Source organism: Gambusia affinis, linkage group LG19 (assembly GCF_019740435.1).
Source record: "Gambusia affinis linkage group LG19, SWU_Gaff_1.0, whole genome shotgun sequence".
Classification (NCBI taxonomy): Eukaryota; Metazoa; Chordata; class Actinopteri; order Cyprinodontiformes; family Poeciliidae; genus Gambusia; species Gambusia affinis.
This window is the reverse complement of record NC_057886.1, coordinates 16,682,239-16,697,997: the sequence shown is the minus strand read 5'-3', so window position 1 is coordinate 16,697,997 and position 15,759 is coordinate 16,682,239. Positions and strand designations below refer to the sequence as shown.

At 38.9% G+C, this 15,759-nt stretch overlaps 1 protein-coding gene across 2 annotated transcripts; it reads left to right on the top strand.

Annotated features, from left to right (window-relative positions):
- Window positions 1-49: 49 nt before the first annotated feature.
- Window positions 50-13,419, top strand: tlk2 (tousled-like kinase 2). 2 transcript variants are annotated; one of them, XM_044100226.1, is made up of 21 exons: window positions 99-721; window positions 1,701-1,783; window positions 3,094-3,171; window positions 3,269-3,338; window positions 3,419-3,462; window positions 3,569-3,667; window positions 4,019-4,120; window positions 6,215-6,307; window positions 6,456-6,566; window positions 6,667-6,803; window positions 6,943-7,095; window positions 7,203-7,269; window positions 7,845-7,942; window positions 8,176-8,257; window positions 8,690-8,781; window positions 9,269-9,358; window positions 9,449-9,618; window positions 10,123-10,261; window positions 10,789-10,900; window positions 11,010-11,117; window positions 12,194-13,419. In XM_044100226.1, exons 2-21 carry the CDS (start codon window positions 1,703-1,705, stop codon window positions 12,365-12,367), a joined length of 2,100 nt encoding a protein of 699 aa, XP_043956161.1. In that variant the 5' UTR covers window positions 99-721; window positions 1,701-1,702; the 3' UTR covers window positions 12,368-13,419. The 2 variants fall into 2 exon arrangements, with proteins under 2 accessions (XP_043956162.1, XP_043956161.1); XM_044100227.1 differs by lacking the exon at window positions 3,569-3,667 and having other exon boundaries at window positions 50-721.
- The last annotated feature ends 2,340 nt before the right edge of the window (window positions 13,420-15,759 follow it).

The window sequence follows — 15,759 nt, the reverse complement described above, 5'->3', positions numbered from 1 at the left end:
GGCACTACTAAATTTTATTGTGTGGAGGGGGTTTGTTATTGGTCAGGACAACAGATTTTGGGGCAGGCGTGGACTGCAGGAAGGTGAAACTACTTAAACGATCTCACGAGAAAATATGAGATTTTCCTGATTATTGTTTACATTGCAAAAACGTGAGATCCGAACCGAAATGATCCGGATTCAGCTGAAACGCTTCCAAAAGCACAACTTCCGAAAACAGATGTCGTTTTGATCCTTTTTGCAGCTCGGAAGGAAACTGGTGTCGAACTTTGTTTTGATCGAGCTGAAAAGCCAGGACCCTAAATTCACCGCACCACTGGGGGAGATAAATATAGGGGGTAACTACACTAGCTCAAAGACATTATTTATACCTGCCGAAAAGCGCAAATTCTCCAGGGTCGCCATTGTGTGGAGCGAGATACACCAGACCACAGTGCGGTATGACCCTCGGAACGAGGGACATGATGGGGATCCCCGCTTAAGGAGCGCAGAAAGGCGGGTTTGGGAGACCCGGAGTTTTGTCGAGGCCTCATCCGAAATCCTCCGTGGTCTACCTGAAGCTGCTCAGCGGGCGTCCGCGTCTCGATCGTCAACAACCAGCACGCGAGGGACGTGGCTTTGGATGCGGCCTAGTCTGGGAGGGTCTGCCGAGCACCGGTGAGACAACGCAGACGGTTTCAGCGACAACAGCCCCCAAAAAACTGAGAAAATCTTAACTACAGTGAGTATCTGTACGGGCTTTCAGACAAAAGAATTTCGTTTGAAGGATGTTTTGCTCCAGTGAGCCCAGATGTCGTGGCAGATGATGCTTATTTTAGGGATAACCCTAGCCCATTGGAAACCTAGCGCCTAACGGTCAGTATTTAGGGGAAAAATAGCCTTGTGTTTTAAATATACTTGGATGAGAATTTGTCGAAACATTCTTTTCTGTTTTTGGTTTACCCTTTTAAAGAAATTCAATCTAAACATCATTAGCTAACTGTTAGCCGCTTAGATTGCTAACTGATGGTCAGCATCGGTAGCTTCTTGACTCGTTTACCTAAAGTTAGCTAACCGATATTTCACTAATTGTGCTCAAAATTAATACTTTACTTATTTTGTTGCACGTATACAAAGATTTTACTATTTACTTATAGAATCCATACCTTAAATATATTAGTAAATATAGATGCAAACTGTAGGTAACAGACATACATAGCAACCAGTTCTGGGCGTGTAATTTTAAACCTCCGCACCGGTCAGCAAACTGGCCACTTATTGTCCTTTGTGGCCTTTTCTCCATTGCTGTGAGTGTTCCTTGGCAGTCCCTCCATTGCTGACCTTTTATAACAGCGCCATGGAACTTAGGCCTGTCATGTCAAAGCGTTATCAAGTGATTCCATAAATTTCCAGGCAGTGACTTTACACATCTGGGCTTCGTCTGTGATGCATGTGAAATATCAGTATTTGTTTATAGTTGTGCTCTGCGTACTCTGGGTGTCTTGCTGAACAGCAGTTGTTAAGTGGCTTTTCCTTCATGGATATAAATATCAACATTGTCAAACTTATTGATGACTCAGAACAGGAATTTTCCACATCCATATAGCTAAACACAGCCATGACTCATCTCAACCAGTGTCTTTTGAAACTGTCATCCTTCTTCCATCTGAATATTCCAGGCTCTTGAATGCCTTCCTTAATTTGCGCTCTTGTCTCCACAGCCATGATGGAAGAACTGCACAGCCTGGACCCCCGGCGACAGGAGCTGTTGGAGGCTCGCTTTACGGGGGTTGGAGTGAGTAAGGTTCGTATGCACCAGATGTCACAAAGGTTGAGCTGGGGAAATGCTTCTCTAGTCACAGATTTATATGACTAGACTAGAGAAGCATGCATTATTGTTTTACTTTACCGCCATTATCCGTCTGATTTTTTTATTTAGTTTTTTAGCTTGAACAAGCTTGGGCTCTTGTCTTTTCTTTGTCTCCGGAGAAGCTTGAGCCGTGTCTGTATTTTTTGGCGGCTTTGACATGGCATCGCTCCCTGGCTTGTAGCGGTTGTATATGCGAGTGACTGCCTCTGCCAATAAGGCCACAGACAGGACGGAGTTGGCAGGGGGCAGAGGAAGAATGCGGAAATAGTTTTTGACCAGGTAGAATGAGAAGTGGCTTCTTTTTCTTTTCTTTTCCTCCCCACACCCTCGCTATGTAGATGGAGCTGTCAGTCTTAGAAGAAGGTGATCTTGGAACAGTTAGGGAGCTGGAGTTGGTGCCAAGAGCAGGCCCTGTGCCAACCATAGGCAGAGCTGAGCTCAGAGCATGGCATGGCTGCTGCCGCAGAGAAAATGGCGACGCCTGCTAAGGCATCATGCCACAGTCGCCCTCTACTAGATGGGTGAGAGGGAAGACGTATGGTTTGGTGGTCCGATGGCTTCTTCAGTGTCACAGAGTGGCTTATCTTTTCCTCCTCGACCTTGAATAGCTCGATGGCGCTGCTGTTCTTTGTGTAAAGCACTGAGTCAGCAGAAAAGTTAAGGACAAAGGGATTAAACATCTTTTGATAAACAGGCAGATGTGGCGAACAGTATTTGCTAACTGCATGAACAGGCAACCATAATAGTTTTCTGTTTTTAGATTTAAAAAGCATCTTCCTGGTGGTTGCTTTTATAGTAAAAAAAATAGGGTGATTTAAAAATGCGTTGAGGAGGAGAAGGTAGAAAAATGGATGACATTTTGTAAAGGTGGCAGATGGAGCGAGGAATGGATCCCCAGCAGCTTGCCTAATGTTCAGCCATTTTAGGAGGGTTCAGCGAGGGAGCTCTAGTGTGCTCAGAATCACTAAGTGTCTTGCTCTGATTGGACAGCGCCTGCTGAATTCTGATGTGAATCATTTGATTGACAGGCATCACCTAGGGAACCGGCGTTATTTTATGGTGATTACGTGTAGCCAAACCTCTCCATCACTGTTCTTGTCTCTCATCATTTTTACCATATGTTTTTGTCCATCTTTTCCCACATGTTGAAAGTAGTAACAAATGGACACACGTCTAACATTTTTCGTGTGTGTTTTAAGTCCTTCCTTTTCTCTCTATTTTTTTTCTTCTTTTTTTGACAACAGGGCTCAGGTCAGAGTCAGAATGAGTCATCCAATCAAAGTCTGTGCAGCTTGGGTTCACTTAGTGACAAAGAGCTGGAGGTTAGTCTCTCTTGCATATTGACTGGATTTATTTGTGTGGACCCTTCTATTTACGCCACCTCACACACACGGTGTGTTTATGCTGCTTTCTTTACAGACTCCAGAGAAAAAGGCGAACGAGCAGAGAGTCAGAAAACGCAAAGCGGACCACTTTGACAGCAGCCAAGGTACCATAATCCCCACTTACAACCCTTTCATCATTTCTTACACGTTCCCTTTTATTGAACCCTCCTCTTCTCTTTTGTAGGCAAAGCAGGAGCGAGGGGGCTTAAAATAAGCGATTATTTTGAGGTGAGTGCTCCTGTCGCAATGGATTTACCCGTATAACTTTTTGTTACTTCTTTCTAACCCCTTCTTTACTCGCCTTTCCATTTATCTTCTTTTCCTTCCGTGTCAGTTTGCGGGAGGTAGCGGTCCTGGTACCAGCCCTGCTAGGGGAATTCCGCCAGTGGTCCGCTCTTCCCCACAACACTCTCTGTCCAACCCTCCCGTCACGGTGAGCGTTGTTTGGCTCAGCAGTGTTTTTCATGCCTTTTTTATTTCACAACGCTCTTTCTTTTCATTCTCTTTATTCCATGCTTGTTACTAACACCAGCGGGTGAGGTCTGTTCACAAGTGAGAGGAATCAGATGTGTGTTCACGTGTTCTAGTAGTCATTTAGTAGATAATTGATTTAAAATTTCCTATTAAAAAAAATACAGCGGGGGGGTAAATACTTATGATATGCTTTGTGGTAACATATTCCACCAAATCCTGTTAAATTATTAAAGTGAAGGTGTTTTTTTTATGTACATTCCTTTCACAGCAAAATAAAACGTCTTTATTGAACAATGTGTCTTCCTACCAGGTGCAGCAAGGAAGCCCTTTGTCCATCAGTTCTGTCAACACGGAGCTCTCCACATGCGCAATGAAGCCCATCGTTCTTCACATGCTCCACAAAACTACACAGGTACATCATGCACTAATTGGATGCTAACTACCTTTTTGTCTAATTACCTTGATTATAGTTTATGAGAAGTCGCATGGTTGCCATAAACAGTGAATATACTCGCCTCTAAATTTTTTTTCACATTTTGTCACCCAACAGCAAAACCTCAATGTATTTATTGGAAACTTGTGCGACAGAATCTCATAAAATAATGCGTAATTGTGAAGTCTGGGAAGTTATACTTGGTTTTCATCTCATGTTTCCAAAATGAAAATCTGATAAGTGTGGCTTGCATCTGTATACTTCTTCCTGTCTCAGTACTTTCTAGAAGCATGTTTTGCTGCAGCTGCAGGTTCAAGTTTGTTGAAGTATGTCTCTATCAGCTTTCCACAACTGGAGACTGTTTTTTTTGTTGGGGGGGGGGGGGGGGGGGTTGACCCAAGTCATATTTAATGTTGATTTGTTTGTTTGTTTGTATTTTTGTTTGGTTTTTTTTAGCAAAACCGTTCCTTTGTAAGAATTTGATTTGATCAAAACTTTGTCCCAGGGTGGGGTCAAATGGGTTCGGCGTGGTTTCCTCAACAAATTATTCATATTTTGGAAGATTTTTTTAAATTATGATATAACTGATTACAAAATCTTTTACATTTTAGTAAAGTGGTTTTAAGGATCTTTGGCTCAGGATTTGTGACAATGAAGATTATAAATCCCAACTTGGGGAACATTTTGTTCCCAAATGTCTGGAGGGTAAAATTGAAACAGTTCAATCTAGGAAAATATATGTGTAAATGGGAGATTTGTTTGAGCTCTGACTTTTTTTTCTTGTTTAAAGATGAACCGTCACCCCAAATTATTTATTTATTTTTTCTTTGGAATCAATCAGGTATTTTTGAATTCAGTTCAATTGTATCTCATGTCTTTTACCATCCCTAAAGGGGTTTCCCCCCAGTGTTTTACTCCGTCTTTATTCCCCTCAACCGCTGTCCATGCTGAATAGAAAACCTTCCTTAAAGCATGATGCTGCCACCACCAGGTTTTTCAATATGCAAAATGTGTTTGACATTTAGCTTTGGCATTCTGCTAAACATAGCGATTTGCTCATAGGCTAAAAATGGCTACATTGGTCACTTCTGGCCAGAGCCCCTACCTTTCACATGTTTGCTTTGTCCCTGCATGGCTTGTGGCAGACCGTGAATGCAGCTTATGACTTTCAAAGGCTCACCACTTGTCATTCTAGCTTTAGGGGTTTGTAGATGATTAATAGCTATTGATTCTCCCAGATGAGCTGTAGAAGTCTGCTGCTCCTCCATAGTGACTGTGGGCTTCTTGGTGGTTTTTCTGCCTACTGCTGTCCTGGCTGTTCAGTTAGTCGGTCGGTCACATATTCAAAAAAAAACTCGAGGTGTGACTCGAGGTGATTGAGGCTAACTAGCTGCTAATATACATATATATATATATATATATATATATGTATATATATATATATATATATGTATATATATATGTGTATATATATATATATATATATATATATATATATATATATATATATATATATATATTTTATTTTTATTTTTTTTGGGGGGGGTGTTAAATTTCATCCAAGGTGGCATTTAAAAGGTCTTAGATATCTTAGGTTTGACTTTGACTATGCAGTGTCCAATAAACCTTTGATATAATTTTATAACCCAACCCTGCTTTAAATTTTTCAGGAAACTTCATCTCTGACGTGTTTGCTGTGTTGCTTGGACTTTATGATTAAATTTTTTCATTAATGTTCTGCAGCTGACCTTAGAAGCCTTAATCAAACTGCTAAGGCCTCAAATCAGGTGCAATTTGCAGGCAGATTTAATTTAAGCGCACTTGATTTGAGGGGGATGGATATGCAGGCTTTTGAGTTACAGGCCAAACACTTTGAAAACCATGTATCATTTCCTACATTTTCACAATTCTAGCTATTTTATGTTGATCCATGCAATGTAACCTAATCGAATGTACTTGAAGTCATTAACAAAATGTGGAAGAGCTGTACATTAAGGATTACAACTATAAATTGTAACATATGCACTTACTCCGAATGAACCCACCATTAACGACGGCTTTTGTGCTCCTTAGTCCGACCTTACTTTAGAGAAACTAACAGCCCTGGAGAACAGCAAGAACTCTGACCTGGAGAAGAAGGAGGGCCGGATAGACGATTTGCTACGGGTACTAATCTCATTACACTTCCTCCGTGCCACTTTGCTCGCTCTCTGTGAAGGTTTTCCACTCATGCACGTGTCGATTCTCTGCATATGTGACAAACTGTAATAATCCTTTTCACCTTGCTTATTTCCCGCCTCTGTTCTTGTTCCAGGCAAACTGTGAACTCAGAAGACAAATCGATGAGCAGCAGAGGATGCTGGAGCGATACAAGGAACGCTTAAACAAGTGTGTGACCATGTCCAAGAAGCTGCTGATTGAAAAAGTATGAAATTGACGAGAGCTAGGGGCGTTTTTCTGAAAACGTTGCTCCTCGCTAGAAGTTGATTGGTGATGTTTGGTTCGTGTTTTTCTCTGCCGTTCAGTCCAAGCAGGAGAAAATGGCTTGCCGGGATAAAAGTATGCAGGATAGACTTCGACTGGGCCATTTCACTACAGTAAGACACGGCGCATCCTTCACTGAGCAGTGGACAGATGGATATGCGTTCCAAAACCTTATCAAGTGAGTAGAAAAACACAAACTTTGCTTTTTTTTTGTTTTTGTTTTAACTTGAAAAGAGAATCAAAACTAACTCTTAAATTTGCTATTGCGTGTTTAGTTATGAGAATTAAGATGCAGTTTTTAATGACGTGCATTCCAGACAACAAGAAAGGATCAACTCTCAGCGGGAGGACATCGAGAGGCAGAGAAAGCTCCTAGCCAAACGCAAGCCGCCTTCCATGGCCCAGACTCCGCCGCCGAGCCTGGAGCAAAACAAACGCAAAAGCAAGACCAATGGGACAGAAAGTGAAACGTACAGCACTTTTTCTTGCTCTACTTCTCCTCGACGTCAGCATTGTCTTGTTCTAAACGTGTCGACATGTTTGACGTTGCGCTGAGGTATGTTCTGTATTCTCCCAGGTTATCGCAGGCGGAGTACCACGAGCAAGAAGAAATCTTTAAACTAAGATTAGGGTACCTTAAAAAGGTAACGCATGATGTATTGTTTTGAATTCCTTCTAAGCCTGTTATATTAAGCAATAAATCAATTAATCACATGATGAATTAAAATGATTTCCATTTGCACAAGATGTTGGAGATGCTTTAAAATTGTTGAAAAGCCCCTATTTTGAGAAACATTTTGTTTGCACTACCTGCGACTTTATCTTGTTTTCTCTAGGCTGAATGATTGTTACTTTTTGTAATGCAGTGTTGGCTAGATATTCATAATCCATTTTAATTATTGTTGTTTTGGTTGATTTGTTTTGTTTGGAGTATTTAAAACATTTCTCCAGTTCCAGTTAAGTGGTTTTTTTTTTGAAAGATATAAGGTTTTTTGATCTTGGAGTGGGTGTGCTTGCATTACTGTGCTATTATCATATTGGTTAAAAATTGTTTCAAAATGACAATATCATAATTTATCGCCATAATTTCTGGGACAGTTCATTGTTAAGCAAAATTTGTTATCCTGGCAGGCCTAACCCCATCAAGTTTTATTGTGATATTTCAATAATTATCTTGTGAGGTAATTTTTTGGGGGGGATTTCTTGTTTGTATTTGCAGGAGGAAGCTGAGATCCAGGCAGAGCTGGAGAGGTTGGAGCGAGTGAGAAACCTTCACATACGTGAGCTCAAAAGGATCCACAATGAAGATAATTCCCAGTGAGGTTCCTTTTTCAGACATGGATTACAACATTTTTTATTTATTTATTTTTTTACAAACTGCAGTTTTCAAATAATTATTTCACTTTTTAAGGGAAAAAAATATCCAAACCCTGAGGAAATAATAATTGGTTGTTGCTATATGGATTAAGTGTGTTTCCCCTCTAAAACTGAGATTAATTTAATTCCTTCATCTTGTTTATGCTACATCTTTCATTTCCTCCTCTTGCTAGATTCAAAGATCATCCTACGCTAAATGACAGATACCTGCTACTCCATTTGCTTGGGCGAGGAGGTTTCAGTGAAGTTTACAAGGTGAGACAAAACATTTCTTTTCCTAAATTACAAGAGGAACAATAAGTCAGCCAGTCTGTTGTTTAACTGCATTGTGTTACTGTTTTGTCTTTATTTTAGTAGTTTTTACAGACTAAAAGACTAACAAAATGATCCCATTTGTTCTATTCAGCTTTATAAAATCAGAGCAATTCACATTGTGATGTTAAACTGTGTCTGTGCTGTGCAATTTTTAGCTGGTATTACATTAGTTGAAGTTACTGTTTTGCGGTTAATCACTGTGCCAAAATGGCAGGGTTCTAGGAATCTGCTGTCAGGACAGTTAAAATGATTAATGAACGCTGCCATTTTAACGTGAGGCAAGAGTCTTAGTGCAGCTAAAGCAAAACAAAGCCATATGTACTTTCTATCTAACTGGAGATTTTTTTTACTTTATTTAATTTTTTTATTCAGGCCTTTGATTTAACAGAGCAGAGGTACGTCGCAGTTAAAATCCACCAGTTAAACAAGAACTGGAGGGACGAGAAGAAGGAAAATTATCACAAGTGAGTGTTTGAATCATTCTTGTAACATTTTTTTCATGGTAATAAACCATGCATTCAGAGGACCAACGCAGACTAGGAAAATATGGAAATGTAGTGAAGCGAATTTGAGTGTTTCTCACATCTGGATAAGTATGGAAAAGGAAATTAAGAGTAGGAAAGACATTTATAGTTCTTAACTTTATTTTGTCTAAATCTGTTTTTGCTGCTATATGTCTTTTCTTGTTTCCTTTATTTTTTTTCATTACACTTTCTTCCTTGCTTTCCTCCTTTTTTTTGAGTTTATGTATTCTGCCGTATATAGAAGTATCTGGTTACAAATTTATTGTATTTCTTTAAATTGGTAACAATGAATGTAAAAAAAAAAACAGCTTTGGAAAGTTTAGCTTTGAAGTGTATTGAATCTTTTTTACATGAAAATGTCTAATAACCCTTTTTATTAGTTACTAATAAAGGTTTTTTGGGGTTTTTTGCTGTGTTTTTTTTCCAGACATGCGTGCAGAGAATATAGAATCCATAAAGAGCTGGATCACCCACGGATAGTTAAACTCTACGACTACTTTTCACTTGACACTGACTCGTAAGTCTTTGGAACAGGCGTGCGACTGTTGAATTTTTATTTTGTCCATCTATGAAAGTTGCTGAAATCCCGCTGACTCTGTCTGAGCAGGTTTTGCACGGTGCTGGAGTACTGTGAGGGCAACGACCTGGACTTCTACCTGAAGCAGCACAAGCTGATGTCAGAGAAGGAAGGACGCTCCATCATCATGCAGATCGTCAACGCCCTTAAGTACCTCAATGAAATTAGACCTCCCATTATCCACTACGACCTTAAACCTGGTCAGTCTTCACATTTGTTACCTTTTTCTTCTAGTTTTAATTTTGAGGCACATGTTTGGAATAGAAGCACGTGTATAAAACTAAATTACTAGGAGTCGCACTAAGATGAGAAGTCTGTTTATGTTGAGGCAGTTTTTGACCTTATTTGTTTTTAAGATTCAATATTACCCAACTGTTCAGATTGTAAAAAAAAAAAAAATTCAGCTTAGTTGATTCATTAAATTTTTTATTGCAAACGTACAACAAATGTCACTTCAAATCACTTTTGGAAAAAAAAAATTTTTTTTTACGTATTGCAAAATCAAATCAGTCAAAAAAAAATCAAACTATATAGATGAATTAAAGTTTAATTACAGCATACCTCCTTCACTGGCTTTTTCTTAAAGAGACCAGGCTAAATAGCGTGGCCCGCCTAAGTGCATTGTCTATAGTGAGATGACAAAGTTAAAAAAATGTCAACTCATGTCAGTTTTTTTTTTTTTTTTTTTTTTTACTCCTTCTTAGGTAATATCCTGCTTGTGAATGGCACTGCCTGTGGTGAGATTAAGATAACAGATTTCGGCCTGTCGAAGATAATGGATGACGACAGCTACAACTCTGTAGACGGGATGGAACTGACCTCACAGGGAGCGGGAACATACTGGTAAGACTGGTTCCCTGACCGACACACTGTGGGTCACCGACTCCTCAGTGACTGTTTGCCTTTTCTACCACACTTTTCCTTCCACTCAACTCTTGGATTACGGCTTTATTCTTTGATTACAGCACTGTGGAAATGACAAATTGTGGTTTACCCTGCTAGTTGGGAGCATTATTAAAATTTGCTGAACTTTCAAGTCCACAGTCCTTCCTGCGATTATTGAGACTAAAACATTTGTGTTTTAAATTTTTTTTAATGGTCTCATGATATTCTGATTACATAAAGAAAAAATAAAGCACCATTTTGTGTTAGTTTTGAACCTTGGACATCAAAATTAACAGAATGAAATTCAGTTACTGAAATAAATAAATAAACTTTTCTATTGTATTTTAGTTGTCGAGAATCACATGTAGACGTTTACTCTTACTTTTAATGTGGCCACGACAAGTATTTGAAAATAGAGAAATGGTTGCAGGTATGTGTTTTGTGAAATTTATGCACATAGAAATGAATTCCTATTTTATCTCCAGGTATCTACCACCGGAGTGTTTTGTGGTTGGCAAGGAGCCACCAAAAATCTCCAATAAAGTTGATGTTTGGTCCGTGGGTGTCATTTTCTACCAGTGTTTATACGGCCGTAAGGTAAGAGTCGCAGTAAGACAAGAAGTCTGTTGGTGTTGAGTTCAGTTTTTGAGTTTGGTTATGATTTTGACTTTATACCTACACCTTTGTTCTACCTTTTCCACCATAGCCTTTTGGTCACAACCAGTCTCAGCAGGACATCCTGCAGGAGAACACAATCCTGAAGGCCACAGAAGTTCAGTTCCCCCCAAAACCTGTAGTCTCACCTGAAGCCAAGGTATTTATTTTCATAGAGTCACCAAAGCCACAAACAAGTTTCTTTTTTTTATAGTTTAATATGTTTTTTAAAATATATTTCAGACATTTTGGGATATTTTTAGCTAAAAAATCATATTGCGTTTTAAGATTTCCATATCGGTCGATATTGATAATTATTTGTTTTATATTTTGTTTTAAATTCTGAAATACTACCATTGTTGTTATGAGGCACAGTGGCAAAACTTATAACTGCTGCTACGCAAGTTACTCTAGAGATTGTTGCTAGGTAACCAAAGAGTAAGTGAGTTAGTTGATTCCACCAACCTTGCTTAGTTAGCTGTGAGAGGTTTGTCAGCTAAAGCCTTTCCTCTGCCTACATTCCCCAGAATGCTTTGTGGTTCTGGCTTGGAGTTCAGTGAAATTATTTGACTCAGACTTGAGTAGTAACTGGTTGCATTTACTCAATACTTGAGTAACTTTTTTGAGAAAAAGTACTTTTAAGAGTATTTTTACTACATTTTACTTTTACTCGAGCAAATGGATTATGGAGTAACACTACTTTCATTTGAGTAAAATTTCTGGGTTCTCAATTCAACTCAATTTGATCAAAAATTCACACACCGGCAGTTTTTGTTAACGTTTTATATCAAATGAAACTGATTTGGAATAATATGGTTTTGCCTGATTTTGTTATTTTTTTGTTACTTGTATGAATTATTTTCATTTTGGTTCCTAAAGTATCAAAATTTCCATTTAATTTTATATTTTGGTCTGTCTGGTGATGTAATTTTTCAATATTAAATGATTGATCATGTGATCAGTTACTCTGTACTTGAGTAGACTTCTTACCAAATACTTTTTTTACTCTTATGTGAGTCATTTCTTGGATGGCTACTTTTTAGTTTTACCTGGGTAAAAATATGTTGAAGTGGTGCTACTCTTACTGAAATAAAATTTTTGGGTACTCTACTAACCTCTGATCAGATGTACTATCTATTTATATTGATCATGTGGTCTCTTGTGATTTTATATATATATAAATTGTCCACCCATATCTGATTATTATTCCCTACTTCTTATGGTGTTTTTCTTCAGGCCTTTATAAGGCGCTGTCTGGTCTACCGTAAGGAGGACCGCATTGATGTTCACCAGCTGGCCAGTGACCCCTTCCTAATGCCCCACATCCGCAAATCAGTGGCTTCCTCGGGCAGCTCCGGCACAGCCATGGCCTCCACATCCAGTTCCTCCAACAGCAGCGCCTCAAATTGAGCTCATGCCCCTTAAATGACTGACCAGATCATTCGATTGGACGGGGGACGGTTCCCCCATTCTCACAGCATCTCACCTTGCCATGGAGAGTTGGAGGGAAACTGGTCGGATGGCAGCATGGGGTGGGTAAGAAGTCAAGGAGGGGTTGGGAACGGAAACTGTCGCCCCCCTCACAGCCCTCCGATGTCCATCCACCCCAGCCCACTCGTCCTGGCATTGTTCCGGGGGTCAAAGCCCTGGATGACTCGCGCTGCGAAGGGTCGAGTTTTCGGCACTGTGTTGGTGAAAAGTGAGTTTAGTGTTTCTGGTGTTCCTTTTTCTGCTTAAAAAGAGAAAATAAAACCACTTATTGAACCGCTTCAGCTCGGCCAGGTGGAACGGACTGCAGAAGGCCTCATAATCATATGCTCTCACACACACATACACACACACACATCTGTGCATGAGCCTCTCTGGTCCAAGGTAGTCAGAACCTCACACACATGAACATTTTGTTTGCTCTTATCTCCCTGAAGCTAAAAGAGCGAGCGAGCCAGTCTGGGCCGTTACTGTTTGGAACCATTAACGGCGCCGCGTCGCCTGAATCTGTTTGAATTCAGATCCATGTAGTTTCTCCAAGAGGGATGACGAAGCTGTCGCTCACATCTAGTCAAACTCCTGTGACCAAAGCTTTTAACTTCCAGCTGGTGGCAGTGTTCCACCTGTTTTTATAATGAATGGTTTTAGAGCTGTGCTACTTGGCATGGAGCAGAAGCTGCTTGAGGATTGACCCAATTTTTACAGAAAAGATCTGTTCATGTAATTTAGTTCATGAAGAAAACGGTTGTTTTCATGTTGCCTTTAATTAGAATTGTTACTGTTTTGGGCAACCCACAACCCCCTGCCTCTGTGCTCCCTTTTTTTCTCATAAACACATATTTATTTAGGTATGTTTGAATTTATTTTTGGCCAATAAAATGCAAGGGACTGGTTTATCTAGTAGTACTGTTGGGGGGAGATTGGGCCTTAGCAAACAGTTGCATAAACCATTAAATACTATTGGTTAAACTGTGCTTGTCGTTTTGTTTCCCTCTCTGTTCTTTGTCAGTTTCTATTTATTCACTTATTTCTCTTCGGTTCTCATGATTGTAATATAGTCATCAGGACCAAAACAGGCTTAAATAAAAAAAATCCCTTTCAGATGATAAATCATGTTGGACTAAAGCTTTCATCACTGAATTTCTATAATCTTGCAGTCAAATGGCTGTTGAGAACATAAGTCTGGTGCAAATATTGACCCTTCTGCGTGTGAATCTAAAGATCAGCATACTAAATCCTAATCCTCACTTGAGTTTTAATTTCATAATTAGTGGAAAAGCTTTAAAGTGGAGGTTGTAGCTGTGGATTTCAGTCATGTGATTTTTATTATGTATGCTCATAAACCAGCTCTTAGTAAAGAAATAAAGCTTGGATTCGTTGTAACCAGTCTATGCCAGCGTAGAAATTCAGTTTTTATCATCATGTTGTGTAATACTAGAGGAAAAAATCCATTCAGTCCACAGTGGGTTGAAAAATGAAATAATACAGTGATGATTTAGAGAAAAATATTTTCAGATTATATGACTGTTGTTCCTTAAACTTGAACAACTCAGGAAGTGATTAACATTTAAATCGTTTAGGTTATTTCAGGTTATTTTTGTGCTAATTGGCATATTTTGTTTTATATCTTAAAGAAAATATTGGTAACAAAACCTCTCTTCCATTATATTGTTGCTCTGATTATCAAAATGAAACCACAGTTTCAGTCAAAATTAATTGACTTGTTATGCGTTAACAATAGCTAGCTATGGAAAAACAGTTTTTTGCAACCAAAATGGCTTTGAATGTGAAGAAGTGAACCTGAAGGATCAGCTTTCCCTCAAAAACTTGAGGGATGTATTTTCAGCTGGTGTGAAGAAGGCCTAATAAAATCCAAGAATGTAAGCGCCATAACGATCTATTTCTGTAGCCACTGCTGTAGAGCTTGTTCAACACTGGAAACAAGTGGGTGTGAGTGCATCTGTTTCTGCTGTGGCACAGAATTTTAAACAAGCTTAGGACAACAAAGAAGCACCAAAAATAATGACGGAGTACAGCAGAGGAGATCGCATTTTTTCCGATTGTTTGGAACATCCTGGAAATCATTTATCCAAAGGAGAAAAATTTAGGGCTGTTTTGAGCCAGCACTGACGCTTCCTGGTCCAACCCATGTGCGTGGCTGCTTCTCATACAAAGGAAGAGGCCTTCATGTAATTCTGAACATCAAAAGAGCAACTTCTTCCAACACTTTAGATACATCTAGCTAAAGAACATTAAATTTGGACCTAAGAAGCTTTTCTGTGTCAGGTTCAGACCTGAATAATTTCAACTCCCCTGAGTTTTCTGTTGCTTATTATGTTCATGTCCGACACGTGGGAGTTTGGTACTCCCAAACACAGTGGAGACACCGACAAAATATAACCAAGCATGCAGTGGTGGTAAATGGAGTTAATACAGAGTTCTAGTAAATTAAAGGGCTATTGCTCCATTTTTAAAGGATATTAAAGAATGTTTGGAATTGTTTTAAACATCTAGATGAGTCAAATATAAATCGGATTAATCTATACCAAACAGGAAATGTTTCTAAAACCTTGTAAAACCTTTATTTTATTTTTTTTATCCAACTAATAGTACTGAACCATCACAATTAACTCCGTTATCACAGACTGCCCATCAATTTCCTGCATTGCCAAAAATAAAAAGTTTGCCCTCTTGTGGATTTTGGGTTTTATTTTTTCATCTGAGTTGAATATTTCAGATCAACACTCATTTTTTAAATCAGCAGTTATCTGAGTAAATAAAACAAAAACAACAGTTCTACAGATTTTGTTTATCAAAAGCTAAAAATAACAAAACAATCCAAACCAACATATATATATAAAAAGTACATATTTTGGTTACTTAGCCTTAATAACTACCATCAAGCACTTGGGCTAACTGCCAATCAGACTTTGACGTTGCTATCAAGGATGTTTGATCTCTTCTTTGCTGAATTGTTTTAAATCGGCCGCATTTTATGGTTTTCAAACTCAAACAGACAGTTTGAGTGCATGCCACATCACCTCAATCAGCTTTAACTCTAGACTTTGACAAGATAACTCCAAAACTTTCCTTTTGTACTTTTTTGGGTCACTGAGAAGTGGAAATGTGCTTCGGGTCATTATCTCGCTGCATAACCCAAGTGCATTTAAGCTTACAAATTGAAAAGTGGATGCTCTCCTTTGAGATTTTTATTCAACAAATCCTTTGTGAATTTTCTTTAGCCTTTTTTAGTTTGTTTGGGTTTTTTTTGTTACTTATATGAATTATGATCATTTTCAACTTTAAAATGCCAA

Excerpts from the sequence above, each read along its gene's own strand:
- tlk2 (XM_044100226.1), top strand. The coding sequence starts at position 1,703 with ATGATGGAAGAACTGCACAGCCTGGACCCCCGGCGACAGGAGCTGTTG. Across the intron at positions 3,339-3,418 it reads CCACTTTGACAGCAGCCAAG|GCAAAGCAGGAGCGAGGGGG; the intron begins GTACCATAATCC and ends TCTCTTTTGTAG. Across the intron at positions 7,096-7,202 it reads AATGGGACAGAAAGTGAAAC|GTTATCGCAGGCGGAGTACC; the intron begins GTACAGCACTTT and ends GTATTCTCCCAG.